The sequence below is a fragment of the Augochlora pura genome, chromosome 8, assembly GCF_028453695.1.
Source record: "Augochlora pura isolate Apur16 chromosome 8, APUR_v2.2.1, whole genome shotgun sequence".
Lineage (NCBI taxonomy): Eukaryota > Metazoa > Arthropoda > Insecta > Hymenoptera > Halictidae > Augochlora > Augochlora pura.
Genome location: NC_135779.1, coordinates 13290139 through 13311413, shown reverse-complemented (window position 1 = coordinate 13311413; position 21275 = coordinate 13290139). Strand labels below are relative to the sequence as shown.

At 32.2% G+C, this 21275-nt stretch overlaps 1 protein-coding gene across 1 annotated transcript; it reads left to right on the top strand.

Moving 5' to 3' along the window:
* The first annotated feature begins 3768 nt into the window (after positions 1 to 3768).
* Trp1 (translocation protein 1) lies at positions 3769 to 5852 on the top strand. Its single transcript, XM_078188318.1, has 5 exons — positions 3769 to 3917; positions 4460 to 4903; positions 5016 to 5363; positions 5430 to 5533; positions 5617 to 5852. The coding sequence occupies exons 1-5, from the start codon at positions 3882 to 3884 to the stop codon at positions 5804 to 5806; spliced, it is 1122 nt and encodes a 373-aa protein (XP_078044444.1). The 5' UTR covers positions 3769 to 3881; the 3' UTR covers positions 5807 to 5852.
* The last annotated feature ends 15423 nt before the right edge of the window (positions 5853 to 21275 follow it).

The window sequence follows — 21275 nt, the reverse complement described above, 5'->3', positions numbered from 1 at the left end:
TTCTTCCGTTGTCCGATCTATTTCAGATTTTGTGCAATTTTTCATGTAATAGTATAATTCGGGAGTGGGGGGGGGGGGGGGGGGGGTTTTTTTTTTTTTTTTTTTTTTTGAGTGTGGGGGGGGGGGGGGGGGGGGGGGGGGGGGGTGAAATCTTTGCTATTTTTTATATAATAGCATTAGGTAGGATAGGTTCCTTGCCTTCACAGTACGTATGGATTGTTAGGTAGGGCAGGGGCTGACCGTCGTTCTCTCTTCGGATAGGTCGTGATTCGTCCGACAGTAGATCATGGAAAAGGTTCACAGGATTTGATTGAACTTTATTCGAATGGTGCATGACGTTTGATGACGGCTCGAATCGATCTTTCGAGGATTCTCTTAGCTTCCGCGGTAGCGGACGCGTACGCGCGGGAATTAGAGCTTTCAAAACGAAACGATACCGACTCTATTGCATCAGTGGATTATCGGCTTTTCCGAGACATTGTTTCTTTGTTTCGGAAATCGTTGGTCTGACTCCATTTCGAGTCTCCAATCACAACAGACTCCACGTGGTGAGACTCGGGCAATCGATGTAATTTTCGAGTTCCAATCAATTGTAGATCCGAAGAAACTGCGATCGTTCTATAACTAATTTCAAATCAATAATTACATAGAGCTAATGGCTGTGAAGTAGTGTTGGTGTAAAATGGATTTTTTAAATAATGAATAGATGATAGAACTCCGCAAATACATTTTCAGGAACTCTATTAGGTAACAGATTTTGTTATTTAAAGCTTTTTGAAAAATCGCGCCGCGCGCCTCTAATGGCGCAACAAACGAATGTAAGAGTAAGACCACAAGCACAGGGGGGTGAGACAAGCTACATTGTTCGTCAGTGTGACGTGCTACACATGTGTTGTGACTGATCAAAGAACAAATTGTTCTTTGATTGTGAGGGCAGCACTGTCTCACTAATAAATTACCAACCAGTCAGAGCAAAGAAAATTTCTATGTTAACCCTCCCTAACGGATCAAGCTGCAGCCTGGAGGTGTGCAGAAGTAGAACCCATTACTGTAGCTCTGACACTCTTGATTGCATTTAGAGATAACCGACTCTAATGTTAATTTTGGAACACTTTTCTGACTTCCACTTACACTAACTGCTAACTTGGTCGATTTAAAATCTAATATGGCGGTGTAGGCGCGGTAATTAAAATTCTGGATTCTAGAGTCAAAATATATTAAGCATGCATGAAAAATCTAAAGGTGTACATAAGCCAATTTTTGAAAAAATGTACTTAAATATAATATAACCTGACATTGACACAAGAGAAAGGAAAATAATTAAAGTTAAAAATTAATACGGAAAAAAAAATTTTTGTTTTTTATTTTATAGTAGTATACAGCAAAAAATTCACCTCTAATGAATTGTCCAATCATTTCCTTTTTCCTAATTACACGACAACAAAGCAATTTATCCTACATTTGTTATGAATTTACTATGAATTTATTATGAATACCAAGACATTTGTTTCCGCATACCACAGGGATTCGGTGACATATAAGCGGAGAAATAAACTGCATCAAAAACATGTAAGAGTAAATGCAAACTTGATGTGATTATTCTATTAGAATAGAGGACTAGGAAAAAAAGAGTTAACATGTTATGTATATATTCGTTAGAATACGTAAGTGATAAAAGATATTTAAAGGATAAACTGGATAAAAAGTGGATAGAAATAATAAAAAGCGGTAGGTCAAGAGATGTGGTAAGTTTGGGAAAAGGTGAAGACGACGATCTAAATATTATATTATTGATTATCTCGTACTTGGAAGTGATTTTGCAAAGGAATGAGAGTTTGTTAAACACATAAGGAAGAGAACAAAATAGCCAAACATAATAATTAACCAACATTGGTCGGAATATCATATGCACAAGCCTGCAGCCTGTGTCAGGTTTTCCATAACCTGCTGCAATTACTCCCGCTTGCTACGTACAATACAAAGTATTTAGATATTTCCAATAATACTTTGGTAAAAATTTCTTTCAATTACGAAAAGATGTTATTATGAAAAAATGTAATTTTTAAAGAAATAGTTATATCATTGCGTAAATATCCCATTACTATCGACGTAATTTCATTATTTGAATCTTATTGAGAAATTGTCGAATAGATGGCGCCAAAAATTTCAAAAAAAATATATTCCACAGAAGAGCATCAGCATTTTCATATTTATTATTTAAATACACCATCTTCAACATTCTAATGCGCTTATTATACATTATTATATAATATTGTGAAGAACAACTTTGAAGTTACAGAAAATGCTGAAAATTTACTATCAGAAAATATAAATTATGAACAAAGTAGACAGCGAAAAAGACAATTAAAATTTGATGAAACTGAATGAACTTTGAATGTTCATTATGTTACCCGACACTCTTTTGTAAAAAATATGAAGAAGGAAAAAAGTTCACAATGATGAATTGGAAAATTTTCAACTAGTTTTCGACGTCAATTTAAAAGACGAAGAAATAAATTGCAAAATCGGGAATTTGAACAATGTTTACCATCAAGATATTGATACAAAACAGTTTCCAAATGAAATTACCCATTTTTTAAAGTACCCGTAAGAAGAAGACACATTAAGTCTCGAAGATATGTATAAATTTATACTCAATGAACTAGAATCCACATTTCCTAATGTGAAAAATATTTTGAAAATATTTACTACCACATTATTAATTTTTTAAAAATCGTTTGTGCAATTGAAAAATCTGAAAACAATTTTAAATATGTATCAGACAGCATAAAAACTCCGTGATTTTATTTTCATAATTTTCTGTTAAATAGAACTGGAACTCTAACTCGCATTCATCTCTGTAACTATCTCAATAGTAGAGATATCAAACTAGTATAGTAGAAAAGTTGTTTTCGGAGAACCTATCGATTGGTACATTTTTGATTTGGAAGCACGTTTACCATGCTTATTCGGCTAGGTCCTTTGGAGAAAAATTGATCATTAAAACAATGAAATAAAATTAAGTTTTGGTTTACATGATTTTTATTTCCTTTTTATAATATACTTATGTTGATGTTGAATTAATTTTATAAATTGTTTTCCACGTGTAATTATCGATTGCTTTGGAATAAATATAATGGAGCCTAAACTTAAAGAAATTTTTTATTATGTCATTTGTAAAATATGGTGATTAGAGTTCATTCGTATAATGGATGAAGATAGAGTTGTGAACGTAATATGTCGGGCATCAATTCCCTGCATATATCTGAATAAATAGTCCGTCTCACCTAAACGAGACCTTACACTCGTAGCAGAAATGAAGTATATAAGATATTTGATTCTTGCTATCGTGGCTTGATTCATGAACTATCGGTAACGCTGGACGCGACATCGATAAGGATATTTTAGAACACCTAACTGCTTCAAAACCTAGACAAAAACATATTCTGACAGAAATGCCCATAAGATACGGATGCAATGTGTGTATAGATTTTAAGTCTGCGATTGATGTAGGTTTTTATCCATATTAAAATTGATGTTGGGTCTGATAAGTGCAGCAATGTATTGGAGGCATCGAAATTCCAGACGTGAGCATTCTCATTTCTTCTCTGGTTTGAATATACAATTGAATACGATGAATTAAAAAACGAAGTTTATCATTTGGAAATACCATATTTTTTGCATAATATAAAAATGTTAGTTCATTATTCTTAAATCTATTGTTACATATTATTTTGTTAATGTAAAATCTAAGCACATATATTTAAATACCCGGCTTCACAGTTATTGGCATGTTACGCAGAAGCACATGCTACGTTTGTTGCTTCTGCTAATGAGTACAGATTGAGTTAAATGCGCAAGCGCGGAAAGAAATTTACAACATGGCGGAACGCAGGAAAAGCAGGAAGCGCAAAGATGTAAGCATCACATACGGCCGTAATTATCGTAATATTACTTAATTGTATAAGTGTGTTATTTTATTTACTTAGCATATAAATATAGCTGTCGTTTTTATCTTAGACTAATTTTATTTTATTTAGCAAAAATGTGTGTCATGATTAAGAACTGTTTCAATGGAGTCCGATGACGTAGCAAACCATCAGTCATTCTTTCTATTCAAAGTTTTGAAATTGGTTTTAATTATACTAGTAATTTCGTGTTCTATAAATTACTTTACACCCGTGCTTATGAAAGTTTAATCGTTATATAAATTGTGTTCCTTATAAAGAAGGTATAGAGTAGTTTCACTAATGTTTTGGGTCACCATCTGTATCATCTGAATTTTTAGTACGCCGTTTTTTTTACAATATGTGTCAAATCACGTGTTTTACTTAATATATTTTCATTACAGTGTAAAATTATTTTACATTAGCAATTTATATTCATTTCTTAGAATTAATAAGTTAAATGTTTGAATTTGTTGAAGTCTTATATTAAATGTTGTTCTTGTTTATTATAGGAAGTGGCAAACATAGACCATGAAGTTGTTGAAGATAAACCATCTAAGGACGAATATGTTGTAGCTAAATGGATCCGTAACAATGTACCGTCAAAAAAAACAAAATTTGATAGAATCCACAATGTTGAATATTTTACTGGAAGTCGTGCAGTGGATGCTCTGTTGAAGAATTCACCATGGAGCAAATTCAAATTTGAAACTCGTGAACAGGTTACAAAATTTCTTGATTTGATGTTAAGACATAAATTCTTTCATAGAGCAAAGAAGGTAGTAATCACTGAAGAAGAATTATGTAAAATACGAGGAATAAAGAAGAAAGTTAAAGACATTAAAAAGGACAAGAAACCTAATGAAAAGGAAAAGGAATGTTCTAAAGACACCAAAGATGCAACAGATGGAAAAGATGGTGAAGATAAAGTTGAGGAGAAAAAGAAAAAACCAAAAGTAAGTTACAATAAGCAAGATAAAAGTCTTAATTATTTGCAAAAGAAGTTAAATATTCTTCTATATGGAACATGATAGAGTAAAAAATAAATGAAAACATTGGTTAATTTAGGTACGACTGGAAATGCATATGGAACAATATTTTGTTGACTGTAATGATGCTTATGTTTGGATATATGAACCCATACCAGTGTATTACTGGTTTTTCGGAACTCTTGTAGTGTTAGGGGCAATTGGTCTGTGTTTGTTTCCATTGTGGCCGTCAACAATTCGCCTTGGTGTATATTATATGAGCATTGCTGGAGCAGCATTCCTTTTATTTCTTATGACACTAGCAACTATTAGACTGATTGTGTTTTGCCTTCTTTGGGTTCCAACACTTGGCAGATGTCATCTTTGGCTTGTACCAAATTTGACAGCAGATGTTGGATTCTTTGCCTCATTCTGGCCACTTTACCAAGTTTGTATTTTTAAAAAATTTTTTTCTACTTCTATGAAAACAAGTTTACATAATATTATTTTTCAGTATGATTACTATGGTTCCACATCAAAAACGGATAAAAAACTTAATAAAAAGAAAAAGAAAAAAGAGAAAGATGCTGATTCTGATGATGGAGCATTATTGCAATCGTGTGTAGAAATTATTTACCAAAACTAGTCATTTTATGAAAGTATCATGATAACAGTTTAATAACATTTTTATTTTTTTACAGAGATGAACAATCTAGTACACAAGAATTACACACAGAGTATACTCAAATTGAAGAGATGTCACCTAGTGAAGAAACATCATCTAGTGAAGAAAAAAAGTTGCCTTCATCTGAGCTGGCAGAAGGTGAAGAAGGCAGTGAAAGCTCAGGAAGTGAAAAATCTAATACAGGCCAGGATTTTGTGATGGTTTAAAACAGAAACTTTTGGTAATAAATAGTTATTCTTTATTTAATACAAATGCTGTGTCAATTAATGGTTATTTTTTGCTATTTTTATTAAATAATTCAGGGATTGTAACATACAAGTTAACATTTGTGTTAACTTTTGAAGATATGAATCGTTTATTACATTTAATATTAAGTATAGCAAGGAACAAAAATGTGGTTTACCAATTTAGCAAATTCAATGCTTCTTGCTTAGATGAATATATTTACATTTCTTGTATCTAGAAAGTGAACCAGAAGATCTAGATATATTTTACAGAAGGAAAATTTTTGTAACTATGCTATAAGAATCCATCTTCGAGATTCCAATATAAATATGTATGCTTATTTAAATCATTATTAATCAATATTCATTTAGGTACATATTTACATGTTATTCATAAGAATTATTGTGTCAAAACGTATACTTACGTTAATATAGGTGCCTGAAACCTTCCTGCATCAATTGCAAGCTGTTTTTAACAATTGATATTGTATGATACAGTATTTTACTATAACAAAATATTAAATTTCAGTGACATGATTTCCTCAGGTGTCGTAAGTGTACAGAGATCTGGTAAATAGAATACAAACTTTACGAACAAGACTACCATTATTTCTACTAATTGTTACTGCACCTATAAGTTCCTTATTAACACGATTAAGATTTTTAAAATCTAATCGCATAGATTGTAATTATTATTTGTACAAATTTCAGCGGTGATTGATATTATTATTACCATATTTTAACATTGCTATTGGTACTGTATTAATAACAAAAGTCACTTTTACCATTTTGAAATCATGAATCTTAATATCACCTTTCATCAAGTAAATTGTAAAATATAAATATTTAGTGTTTTATTGTTTAAAGAATATATATTTTTGTTAAATAAATCATGTGATAACAAAATGTTTAAGAACATACTATTCGTTATTATCAACGTACGATCATAGATTAAAAATAATTATCATGTACATTAATGATCAAGGATATGCCAAACAATAATATTTTAAAGTTAACATGTGTATTGTTTTTGTAACTCCTAATACTGGTACAATATTTGAATATGATTTAATCGGCATTACTTTTGCTGTTACCAGTGTAGTAATTAAATCAATTATCATTTTGTAATATATAAGTTCAGCTTTTCATATGTTCATGTTGAATTACAGGGAGCTTATAATGGCTTTATTTTGACTCAAACCAATTAATCGTAGTTCGTAATGCTTGTATACTCTTCGCACTTTAAGCTCAGTGCGACTTGAATTCTTTTCTTAAAGACTCGTCGATCAATAATTGTCGATATTTCATTTCTTTGTTAAAATTTGGTTTCATTACAGAATGTTAATGAAAATTCTGTTATGTATTTGTGAGTCTAGTATGGGTCTTATATTTTTAGTGAAATATAGATTACTGTTATAAGTAGCGAAATGTGGAAAAATGATTTCCCCAGTCTTCTAAGATGTATTTATCAGATTTGGGGAAACAGGGGCTTGGAGGAAATTCCATGTCAGTACTAGAATTGTGTCCATCGTCTTGAACAGGACAGGTATATACCGTTGCACTCTTTTTTTTTTATAAAAAGTATGTTGATATAGTAGAATGGAAATTGCGGTGCTTTTAACGATAGAGATCATTTAGAATTGCATTACTCATTGACTAAGTTTATAATGGAATCGTTGGTAGTAATACTTCCACTAAAATTTTAAACAACAGATAGAACTTGTAATTAATATTTCTTTAATAAATGGCCGAATTTCTATATATTTTGAATATACAGAAAATATTTCAATTCATTACGGCATTCATAATTTATAATTCAAATCCAGCTTTGCTTATTTTGGTTTAATGCCATGTTGATCAATTCATATATTTTTACATAACATTACTGATTTCGTGGCACGTAACAATTTATTTTTACATTTTAAGCATCGTTAACAATGTCTTAAACCGTCCATTTTTTTCATATCTGTGTGAAATCTGAAATGCAAGTACGAATTATTTATTTTTCTAAAATAAAAAAATACGATCTTTGATATTTTTCTAGAAGGAACATAATTTTTTTCAATGTGGTATATGTATGTATACATACATGTATATCTCTACCTACATAGTTTCTCTCTTCTCAAGAGTTGTTTTACGTAGTTATACATATATAAATTTTCTGATTAATAATCAATAAATATATTTTCAATCAATTATTACATTTAGTAATTTTAATTAGTCAACTAAGTTGCAAAATTTTATTTGAAAGAAAGTGCTATCGATTTTATATTTCGATCTCATCTAAAAATTAGTATAATTAAAAGTTATAGCACAAACTATATAAAATCTTTCATATTTTGTAACATTTTATAAGGAAATGGTTGCTTCTTATAGCGAGAAAAATTTTTCATGATCTTGTATACCACATATGCAGCTTTTGTAACACACTGCATACTCTAATAGCGATGCATTATCATAAAGGCATGACATTTTATAACATAATCTCTTAACATTCATAATGGTGATAACCATACGAATTTCACGATACGTACTTCCTCGTGCGACGATCTTGATTCGAGTTTGCTGTTAATATGGGTGAGTTCAGTTACACGTAAACGGGGGAAAAACAACTATTTTATTACGTTCACTGCCGCCTTCCGTAGCCGCGAGGATCGTTGATCCTGTTCTTTAAATCTTCTCCAGGAAACTCGTTTCAATTTATCGTTTTGCCGTGAATTAATTACATTACGTCATATGCTGGCAAATTCTTTTGGAATGTCGCTGAACCGGCAATGGATTTCTTTGTTGCTAGGAAGTGTCCTATGTATTACATGAATACGTGTATGCAAAGGCGTGAATATGCATACGTAAACACTTGAATATGTAGAAATATACACGTGTATACATGAATAACTAGAAACATATGTGCCCATCATTATGAAAGTGGTCTAAGTCATATATTTCTTGTTTCGAGATATTTAATGAATTGCATTTCCATAAATTAAAATATATTTTTATATTATGCTATATTTTTATTTAGAATTTTATTGGTCTTGATTAATGAAAATTTAATATGAATATGAAATTCTGTGTGAATTTCATACGAAAATGTTGTTTTTAAAGTTTGAATTGACTTAGACCATTTTCAAAATTAACTGAATGTCCTATAAACTACTTAAGGCAATAAAGAACCATGAGTTTTATTTGAAACAAAAACTTTAATGAAATAATTCATGCACATTTATTAATGATTCTAAAAAAGTAATGCATTTTTATCATTTCGAGTTTTTAAGGTTTTTTCAAATGTTCTTGAAAAACTGGAGGAATATATGGTAGTAAACACATAATATCTTTATGTTTTTCTTCCGATACTGGTCTTGTGGTGGTGTATAAAGGAAGTAGCTTTATATTTCCATATATTTTAGGTGAAAGATTATATAATATAATTTGATAAAATTATAATATAATATGATAATATAATTGATAATATAATTTGAAATAATTAAAAATTAAACATTAAACCCGAATTTGCAATAAAAAATATTACATATAAATCGATTTCCGGTCTAGAAATCCCATTTCTGGTCATAAATAGAGCGCACTCGAATTATTTATCGACACTTTAACAGGGGTGAAAGAGTATGTAGTCTGGAAGCACTCTGTATATAAGAAACGAGGGATACGAAACCAATCTGTAGTAAAGCTATATTAATACTGTTTTTTTCTTTTATTTCTCTATATTGGTTTAACTTGTGAAATCGTTAATCACATAGGAAAGTGGTCCGTCGTCCGACGGTTAATTAATCGGACAGGAAATTAGAATTCGATCCTTTTGGATTGCACGTACAAAGATAAGATCATACACGTCGAAAATGTGAATAAAATAAAAAATAACCAAGCGCGAGTGTACGATTAAAATGATTGAATTGCTGAGTAAGAAATACGGATTAGCTTCTCACGCGCTCACAACTTTATCTGACAGTTGCGTTCAATTTTCCCATCTATCTAAGCAATGAATTTTAACGATACCTTTATTAATATAAATTATATTGCTTTGGCACGAATACGCTTGCTGTAAATATGCTTTCTATAAATACGCTTGCCATGAATATTCATTAGATCGGCATCATTTATCTTCGTGTGTCTTTGCGTGAGTATTCTAGATCGAAGAACTATCTGGTTGAGACGTTAATCAGGTTCGGCGGAAGCGGTTGTTGCGTTTAGAAGTTCTATTTTCTATTTCTATTTATATTATTTTATGGTGTCACAAAAAGTTCGCGTGCACATATTTTAGGACATCTTGGCACAATTATGCGAGATTTCGTCATCATCCGATACGATGATGAGTATTCGAGTCTCATGAATTCAAAAGAGACACGAGAACCAGATCGAAGGGAAATTACTTGCAAACGGTTCGTCATAAAGACGTGATAAAGATTGCTGTGGAGAATACCTGGAGAAAGCATTCGGCGCTTCGCGTGCGGACAGAGCGGTTCTAAAACGATTAAATTGAAAATTGATCCCGTCGGGTAGGTTACACGAGCATTCGTTTCCTCGGTATAACGCTAACGAGCATTTAGCGTCGCGCTTTTTATCGAGAGCCTTACCAGTTTACCGTTAAATCTGCTTAAGTGTTATGTTTGCGCCGCCCCTTTCCCACGCACGGCATATTAAAAACTTTAATTTCCCGAATGGGACTCCGCGGGGTTAATGAAGTCGCAAACGTGTACACATACCGAAAAAAGGAGCAAGCGGCGAACTTGTCTAGCCGATCTTTTTAACCTCTTACACCTTTGACGTGTCGGTTTACTTATGAATATTTCATACATACATTAAATATAAATGTTATTCTAGATCGAAATAAAACTTGATTTTTTTTTATTATCAACACCTCGGAATGGAAGTAATTCGAGATTGTATTACAGTGGTCGACAAAAATGTTCGTCCACCTTTTAAAACATAAGAACTCTTTTGGACACCGAAGAATTGATTATTTCTCTGGATAATGATTACAATACTTTCTTCAATTTTGCTATTACTTAGGATCACCAGAAACAGAAATTAAAAAAAAAACTGCATTTTTTAATCTTTTTGTAATCTACTAAATATAAATGGTATTAACTTCTTCCGATTCGATGCAATATTTAATTTTTCTGTTACTGAAAGTTGGGAATAAATGTGATTAAAGTTATGCAAGAGACAAAAATTGTTTAATTAATTAAAAATTTATTGCTTTTATTTATTAGAAGTATATTACAGGAATCTTCAATTAATGTGTTACATTGAACAATCTTTCCTACATGATAATTTTAAATGAAATTATTGGATAGTGTCAGCGGAGACAACTTGTTGGTATACGATTGAAACGGTTAATGCCATTGGAGAATCTATTAAAAAATTTGTAACTGTACATTATAAACTTTTCCAAATTATAAGATCACTGTCGCTAGATAATGTGTAAGGTCGAAGAGGTGCTAATCGACGTAGCTATGAAAGAAATCATAATGTAAGATGTTAACGAAGTCGCTCTTGCTTCATAGAAAAGTTGCCGGTCGAGAAAGTTGAAAATGCATTTCTAGAAACGATGCACTCGATTAGGCTAGGAGGTACACAGTTCTATTGATCAAGGGACACGTCCACTAGGCATGCACCTATTTTTCTGCAGGTGCAGTGGCGATTCGTAGACTGGTCGGTCGCGGAACGAAGGGCCGCGTCACGAAGGCAAAGTTAACGGCCCATAATTCATAGCAGACATATAATAAATATCGTTACTCCATCGTGAGCACACACAAACAGACTCGCGGTGGTTTAACAGGCACACAGAAACGGACGCGCTCTTCCTCGTGTAATATGTGCCTAAGGATTTAAACGTTTCACGACTCCGTACGAACTTTCCCTGATATTATGTAGCGAGCTTTCGTCCTTGGCGGAGGTAATAAAAGTTTCCTTTAACAATACACTCATGTGCAGAATAAAATAATAGCTGCCCTTTTGGTATTCTTTTTCATCCCTTCGCCAAGCGCCGTAAATATATTGGAGGTTTTTCAACACGTAGGTCGCAAGAGACTCTCATTCGGTTTGTCTTTGCATTCTTTTCGGAGTCTTTTCGATTCTTTGAGTTCTATTGAAAATTGTGTTACAAGTATCATTAATTTTGTCATGTTAAATCGTCTTAAATCTGTGTGATCATTTATTGAATAAATTTTTTCGATAGTGACTCCGCCTTGTTTAATTTTAAAAGAGAATTTTATAAAATTAAGAAAATTTATTGTTGGACTATTTAATAATCGTGATCTATGCTCGACTAGGAAGATAAGCAAGCTAGTTTTTTAATTCATTTACAATGTACCTTATAAAACTGATGCATTGTTTATACTAAATTTTAGATGTTAATCATGTCATAACGTATGTCACATAGACAATTAGGAACTTATAGTATTCCCACGTTCTGAATTCATTTAAATTGAATGTTTTGGAACAAAAACATTGTTCATTTCGAATATTAAATAATAATCATGTAATAAGCTGCGTACACCAGAATAAAACAAATATAAATTGTTTCTATTTTATTTTGGACACTCAGAATTAAACTATGGATCTTCATGCAAAATAAACATTTGTTGCAGCTGTGACAAGAAACAGGAGTTAAATAAAAATTGGTTTCATTTTTTAAGTATTTTAACAAATTAAAAATAATATAACAATCTGAAACTTCATTAGTATTTGTACTAGATATTTTCGTATTATATTCTTGTTTTGAATTGTTGTTTTAATCAGAATAACCTTATATGGAAAAATGTAAGTGTTGGATGGATTTAGAGATTCTTTCATGTTTCAAGTTATTGAACTTACCGATTAGTATTGTGTCCTTGAGCCAGTCTCAACGACACCTGAATGAGACACGAATGAGAATTTATGGCTTGCTCAATTTCCCTCAAACTTGTTCTTCTTGTTTAGTTTAGATTGACTTGATAAAAGATAACGATGGATGTTAGTCTGTGAAATTGAAATTATATCCTTCCGTAGATTAGAATTGACAATATTGTTCACAAAAATTACTTCAGTAAGACCACAACAATATGCGTGTATCAACAAATTGTGATGTATGGAACTTGTGTTAATAAACAAATTATGATGTATGGAAATTTATTAACACAATTGCGTGTCAATGTGAAATCGTGTATTGAGGTATAACTGCAGTGAGAAATAAAATAATTGTTCATATGCAATAATTACACACATGAAACTTTATTAACAAATTTGTATATCAACACGAAAATCTTATATTAATATACAGGGATGAAACAAGTATCTATGAAATAATTGTTCATACATAGTTATTTTATTAATGAAAATTCCGTGAAATATACATTCCGTAAATAATATAATAATACTGCACAGAAAACATGATTGATAAGCGATAACTGATAGTTGATAACTACCAACCATTATCTTTTCCTATCTTCTCCTATCTAATATACAATAAAAGAAAAGACTTCTATTTCCCTATGATGTATTCCAAGACCTTTTATCTTCATTGTATAGTTATGTAAAATGCAATAATATGACGAAACATTTCTAGCGACCCAGGTCCTTTGAATTTATAGTAATGTTTTCCTGGAAGGGTAGGTCTCGGAGAAGCTACAAAAACAAGCTAAAAAAATGAAGCATGGAGAGGAGCCCAAAACAAGAGAAGTAAAAAATATCCTACATGGCCGACCACCGCGGTTTGCGGTTACAATGTGCAACGAAAAAAGAATTCTTCGTTTCGTCCTTCTCTATCCTTTCGTCCGCCGGTTCTTTCAATCCTTCGTTCGATCTTCCATTCTCTTCTACCTTCGTCCGTTCGTGAGGGACTTTCAGCGTGTGTATACAGCCGGATTTATATTCAAATGAATCGTCGTGGAAGGGTCGACTTATCAACGTATCAAACCCGACGAAGCGAAGGATAGACGAGGGGTGAGTCGCGAAAGAATGTTAGCTTCTTGATCGATTGCAGCTATCGTTCCAGAGAATTCTTATTAATTTCCTCGACAACTTGTTCCTTAATAATTAATTCTTGTGCGCGGAATAGAAATACGCAGCTCAGTAATCACACTTTCAACGGTGAACACAACCGATTCGTCGGTCATTCATCACTTTGCGTCGTTAAATCATGTATTGATTAAGCCGTTATCGGAGTCTAAAAATCTGTGGAATTTAATGGTAGAGACAGATTCTTTCATACTGCTCGAGAAAATAATAAAAGTAAAGAAGTAAAAGATTTATTGAAATTTTATTTTCTACTTTTTTAAATTATAGAATTCTTACTTCATTGTTATGGGAAGAATGGTCCAAGGAATTAGTTATTGTTAATTTTCATTATTTATGAAAGAAGATGTAGAATAATACGAATCTATTTTTTGTTTGTTTTGTAGTACTGTTTTATTAAGTACAATTCTATGAACAATTGCTTAAAAAGTGGACTATTAAATAATAATATTAATTTTGATAACGTTTTATCTGTGAAGGCTGTTAAAACGAATTTAAAGTTTTAAAGTTTTTGATTCACCGAATCTCAAAGATCAGTGATGGAAATATTTTAAAATATAGTACCTTTTGAAAATTATTCTTACATAGTTTTATAAATATTGCAAAACAGCTACTTTTATTTTATTTGTGTTTGGTAAGTTTTACTATTCTAAAGATATTTCCAGAAATAAAACATCATGCAATCTTTTCAAAGGGTGACCTCATCCCTTGAAAATATCCTATGGTGTGAACAGAAGATAATTAGATACTATAAATTATTCTATCTATATGAAAAGTTTTTCGTGTGCTGTCTTTATACTATATATTATTATATAATATATTATATATTATATTATATATTATAATATATAATATAATAATATTACATGATTATAAATTTTGTACAATAATGCAATAAAAATCAAGGGGTTCTAGATATTTTCAATGAAGCCAAAGTTTCATATTGAATGAAGCTTCTTGTCGTAATTGTTCGAATACAACTTTCATGTTTCTCGCAGACAGTCAAAATTACAATGGAAAGTCCTACATCCGAATATTTATTTTTCTTATATTCCGGTATCCAAGCTTTCTATTATCTAATTATTGTATTATTTAGATACATTACCACCTAGTAGAGAACTTTACTGAAATTTTTAGATAATAGAAAGTTTTGCTAACAGGATATTACAAAAATAAAGCTTCGGATAAGGGCGCCTCGGCTGTATCTACAAATTTCTACAATTTCTTGTGCACCGTTTGTATGAAACAAGATATGATAAACAGTATTCATGCAATCGATTTGCTTTTTATCTGTCACGAGTGTGGCCAAATGAAAAATACTGCAGACATTGAACATAAAATCATGTATCACGGACGAGTGGTTCAATTACGCAAGTACATGGTTGAAAACGATGATTACTGTTTTTAAATATTGGGCGGTGAATAATGACCTTTTCGCGGGCAAGGTCCGACAGTTTTTCAAGAGCGTAATTATCGGCAGAACGATTTCCTTCGTTCACGCCAGTACATGACTTTATTTAGCTTTAGTTTGTCGAAACCGGTTGCAAGCGACTTCTCTTCTCTCTTACTGCAACACCAAGAGTTCAGTACACCGCATCATTTAGGGTTCCTCGGGTGGAGGCAGGAATTTCGCGTTCACCATGCTCCGCAGCTTCTTTGGCGTTGAAATAATCCTTGCTACGAAGACTTCGTAACAATTCAATATTATACCGCGATCGGTTCTGGGTTTTCTAGTTAATACTATTTAATCGTCAATTATGTAATTAGAATCCGATATTACAGTTATATTTAAGATCTTCATGAATGATTACTAAAAATTTGTAAATTTCAAAAACAATATATATTAGCAATTATTAATGATAATTCTACTTTATTTTTATTATTTTCTCAATAAATGTAAAGAAATTATATTTTATTTGGCGAAATCAATTTTTCTTTGATTATTTTGTATTTTTGTATTTGTAATGGTAAAGTTGTGATCAGGGAACTATTTTTTTCCAAGTACGAAAATGAATATCAACATAAAAAATTAGGCACTGATCACAGAAATCACGAACACAGAAATTTTAATAAAAAAAAGTGTGTTTAAAATTATTTTGTTCACATTTTGCCTCACATAAATTTCATTTTGACAAAATTGTTTTACTAGACGCAAAAATTTCATGATACGAAAATAATGATTATTGTATAATGTAATAATAAATTATATAATTACATTATATCAGTTATATAATTTACATACGTATTATATAATTATTATATAAATGACAACTAGTATACTTAAATAGTATATAACATTACATAATAGGATATATGCTATTATAATACATATAATAGGTATTAGATTTTAGGTTTTAACTGCAGAGGATGAGAAAGAAAACAATAATGTAAGAGACAAATTCCATGGCTGAAAGTCTGCAACAATAATAACTAATATCCTGTTTGAAATACTCAATGTAGAACTTTGTTAAAAAATCAATAAGAATTCTAAATGATGCGTACAATTAGCTTCTAAAAAATCAAGTAATAAGTGTCGAATATGCAAAGGAAAAGAAATAAAACAAAAATGAAATATATAATTAGAATATTATTAGAGGTCAGACTTCTTAAATTCCTGTATGACAGAATTTATGTCCTGCAACAGACGAAAACAGTTATGTAGAATAGAAAACCGAGTAAGATACCGCGTTAGCCCGCAGGAGCTACGACCGTGGCGTGTCAACGATCCGCTACGAATAAGCGATATTTAATTATACCGTTCGCGAATGTTCGAGCTCGGAGCATCGGAGGTCCTTCTTCAAGTTCAAAGAAATTCGGTCAGGGCCATTATTCGATCCAATCTTCCGCTTCTTGCTCTTAAGCAGTCCTGTCATAATTAGCCTTTTCTTGTTTGCTTTTTTCTCTCACTTTTTCTCATACGTTGTCCAGGTTGCAATTTACATTCCTACGTTGGTCGATGCACGAGAAGGAAAGCGGTTCACTGTGGTTCGCGTTAGATTTGAGCGTGGGCAGCTTACGTCATTTAAGCGTAACTTACAGTACAAGAATGACTTTGGCTTTAGCGGAGAAAGTGATCGGGTGTGGCCATTGCGAGACATTGTACATTGTACAGTGCGTTTGTGTACACTGACTGCAGGAAAGGATTTTCGATGTTCAGCATTTGACAACGTCTATTGTTCTGCGAGTGCATGTTCTTCGCCTGTACATCGCTATGTCGACTGAGTAGCAACGGTTTCACGATATCCAACTTGTACACGTGTGAATCATTCGAATCATTAAGCAAAACTTGTTACTACTAGTATTAGTATATAGTTATTACTACTTATATATTAGAACTACCGAGACCTAAACGTGACCAATGTATACTTTTTCGCGACTAGACTGTAGATTTTTATACAATTTTTTATTTTCATTCGTAGTCTATTCATATAATTACAAAATCGGACATCGTAGGATTTGTATCACAAAGATGTTTATCAACTTTCAGATTTATTCACCCTAAGTAATAACCATTCTATGCAAGTTCAACATTTTAGTATATTATATTTATGAACTCGGAACAGTAAGTGTCGATTTTTTCCTTGTGTTACTTTTTTAATAAAGAGCAATCTATAATTGGATTCATATTCATGTGGACTAAATCACGGATCTTTATGCATTTATGCCACATATAGTTCATACAATCTTTGCAAGTTCTTTCCCCTGTGGTGTGTAAATGTTTAATTAACTTTTGTACATCGTCTCGTACATCTATTTCTAATTACGTTTATTTACGATGTACGTCATTACACTGGTATCGGCGAGAAACGCGTAAATAATATTAATTAATAATAGATACCAAAAAAGATTAAGATGATAATCTTCCTTCGTTTATACTCTACGCTCAGCAAGACGTTAATCTTGGCCCGTATCGATCACAAATATTCTATATTCTCCGGAATTATATTACAGAACCTTCTGTCGTCTTTTACATAATGTGTGCCCGGAATAAATTAATACTAATGCACGATACAAATATATCTTTATGCTCCCCGTATAGTAACATCGCGGTGTGTAATTAAAAAACATAAATCACATTATGATAGATGGTTATACACCGTTGAATAAATTCAATCTTCTTTTTCACGAGATAACTGCACCGTCATGGCGTCGTTGATTTCAATGATGTGGGCCTCAGATAACGAGGAGGATATGTCGGAGCATATCCACGTACGCGAAGAGACAATAAAAAAGCCCTTCTTGCCTTCGCAAAGAACACTGCGAACATTCGTCCCAAATTCGGTAAGTTAAATATTTATGTTTCCTGCTCCCGAGCCTGTTTGTCGGCAACGTTGTTACGGAATACGCGAAAAAAACCCGCGACGCGTACAGTATACTCCGCCGAAAAAATTTCAACGAGACGCAAAAAAACGATTCATTCACGTATACATATATGACCAAAGTTGCGTAAGGGTGCAACATAAACAGCGCTCGCTTAAAGACGAACCGAGTTTTTTTCAAATATAAATTGATATTCGATGCGTCTGCACGGAACTTTTTAACTGTTTCTTTATTTAATATTGCTGTCATATTAGGTTGACAAAGACTGCACCCAATTTTTACAGGAGATCTTCTTAGAGATTGTAGTGTTTGACGTTTTCAGAAGAAAATCTGCTCAACCCATTAAACCGAATAGTAGATTTGATGTGCTGATGACTACAATTAGTTGATCAAATACAAAATAGTAAGAACGTTTAAAGAAGTTAAAGATACCGTTGCAATATTTTTAACCCATTATAATAATTAAGAAATAGAATAAATATATATGTAGCTTTCGTATGTTATAATTAGTGCAGACAATTTTCATTTGACATGAAGATCAAAAAGGACACTATGTATATTACACAACCTTGATTTATGTATAAATATAACCCATTTGGTTCGAAGCATAAATAAATAAATCATGTATTCTACAATCCAATGAATGCATGGAACCTAATTTGTTAAAATTGTCAGAGAAGCTAAACATAGATACGTTTTCCTGATGGTTCGACAAAGGCGGTTTTGTGTCGAAGAACCTTTCGAGAAAGCGTGAATAATTCGACAACCAAGGGTTCATGGTTACCGATCTGTCTGTATTCGATACTTTCTATTCTCACAGTTTTTGTCAGCGGAAACAATGTTACAAGAGGATTAAAAAATATGAGGCATGCCCGTACTCGCGATCGAGGAAGCTGAATTCCCGAACTGAACGTGGAAACGGTTTGTCCGGTTTTCGAGGTAGAGAGTTCATTGAACCTTGGTTGCAAGGGATCGATCCCATACGGTTACCGAACGTGTCGTACGTGTGCAAACGATCATGGGTCTGTGACGCGCGGCTGCCTACATACATATTATCTAGTTCGAGCTCTAGGCGTCGAATAAGACGCACTCTTCGTAATTAGACGTAGAAACGAAACACCTCAGCTGTTATCACTTTCACCGGCGGGAATGATTTTATAAGAGATTTCTGGGTCAAGGTGCATAATTTCTACCTCTCCTGCTAGCTCAGACGGAGTCTCGCGAAAAAACTATACTCTGCATCCTCCTATTTAACACGTTAACGGGTTGGTTAACCAACAACCTCCAACATTTCATGGAATCAAAAAATTTTGTTTAGTTAGATCGAAATTGAAATGTTAAGTTGCACGATATTAATTATCTTGTCAGCAATCTTAAGTTCTGCATAGAAATTAATTTTCAAATCTAGACAAATGATTCTGTGTCACCCATATGTGTGACGGAAATTAGTTTGAAAAATTCCTACAATGTATGTGTAATTTGATTTCATTAAGCTGAAACTGGAAAGTTAAAATTTATGAAACATAACATCAAATCGAATATATTACAATACAAATGAATTGTGATAATATACTTTAAGATGATTTTGATTTCATTTATTGGTCTTATTTGATGTACTCCTTCCAAACATATCAGCTTTTATAGAACTTAATGAAACGTATAAGAATTTAAATTAATTAAAAGAAAGTCGCCGGAAATGTCGTGATTAGTTTGGATCGAGAAAAGCTTTATGCTTTAGTATGTTTCTATTAGTGAACTTATTGTATTTCAATTAATGTTTTGATTTACCCGTCGTTGCATTTCGACTTTGGCATCATGAATAGTTCTTTGACTGTTCAAGCTAGAAAATCACATTGACAAAAGATTACTAAAACAAACAAAATATGCAGAAGCTTCCATTTGTAAATATGTGTTTTTAAAGTACCTTTAGACATACATATTGTCCGACTTCTAGATACATTGTCTGAATAATTTTGATAAAAAAAAATAAAAGTAATGCTGCAGTAATAGGTTATGTGAACACAGATTCTATATTAGAATTGACAAACAATAGTGAAAAAGTAATTGCAAATAAAATATTAATAATAGAAATTGGAAAATAGGAAAGTATTATAGAAAAAAATATGATAGTGAAAAATGATTCTAAGAATAGAATAAGATCTTTAAACTTCATAAGATTGATGTTCGCTGGTTGATTTCGTAGCGAGTGTACAGAAAGCACCTGAGCTCTCTGTTTTCTTTTGTGAAAAAAGATTTCCACGATTATTTCAGAAGACATTATAATTATAAATACAAGATAAATGGACGCAATAAATATTCCAAGGTAGCTGATAATTGAAGAAGATAATATTTTCAGCGAACAATCAATCTCGAAATATTTTATCCAAATGATTGTTGGTTCTATCTTTAGACGATCGGATAGTATACTCGGCCGGAGTTATTCATTCAATCTGTCTCTCCACGGACGTCAGGATCTCGTCTCTTTCGTTATTGTTATTCGATTCCACCTACAGAAAGTAATTCCGCAAGGATGTTTCCGATGTCTCATTGCTCAAAGTCCAAAGAAGCTTGTTAAACGTTTCTTCAATCGATCCTCATCCTCCGGGTTTCTTTTCTCCCTTTTACCACTTCTTCGCGGCCGAGGCGGACCTCTCCGACCATTGTTAAACCTTTTTCGATGTTATTACACGTACGATATGTAAATGCGTCGCCGGGTCCGGTCTTCGATGTCGGAGGACCAGCTCCAAGCTTTTTCTTTCTTTCATTCCGATCCTACTCTCTATTTCTCTTTTATTCCACTCGGCTCCTTCTCTCATCTTGGCAGGGGCGGATCAGATCGGAAACGTTTCTCGATGAAATAGTCTTGCAAGGAACAATTAAGAAATTCACTGGGATTCACAAAAATACACCGTTCGAAAACATAGTCGCAGAAAAAGAATTTAAGAATTTTTTCTGCAAAATATAACTTTTTCAGATATGTCATGCCTCTTTTTCAAATTTTATATCGATTTAATATTTACTGAATATTTCTTTGTCTTATAAATATAAAATGTAAAATTGACTTCTTTCGTAATCGTTATGCTATTCTAGATATTTATTCGTGGATTTAACATTTATT

What these genes read in the sequence shown, in the direction of transcription:
- Trp1 (XM_078188318.1), top strand. Translation starts at nt 3,882, where the DNA reads ATGGCGGAACGCAGGAAAAGCAGGAAGCGCAAAGAT. An exon ending in AAAGCAGGAAGCGCAAAGAT is followed by an intron (nt 3,918 to 4,459) that starts GTAAGCATCACA and finishes TGTTTATTATAG; the next exon opens with GAAGTGGCAAACATAGACCA. An exon ending in CATTCTGGCCACTTTACCAA is followed by an intron (nt 5,364 to 5,429) that starts GTTTGTATTTTT and finishes ATTATTTTTCAG; the next exon opens with TATGATTACTATGGTTCCAC.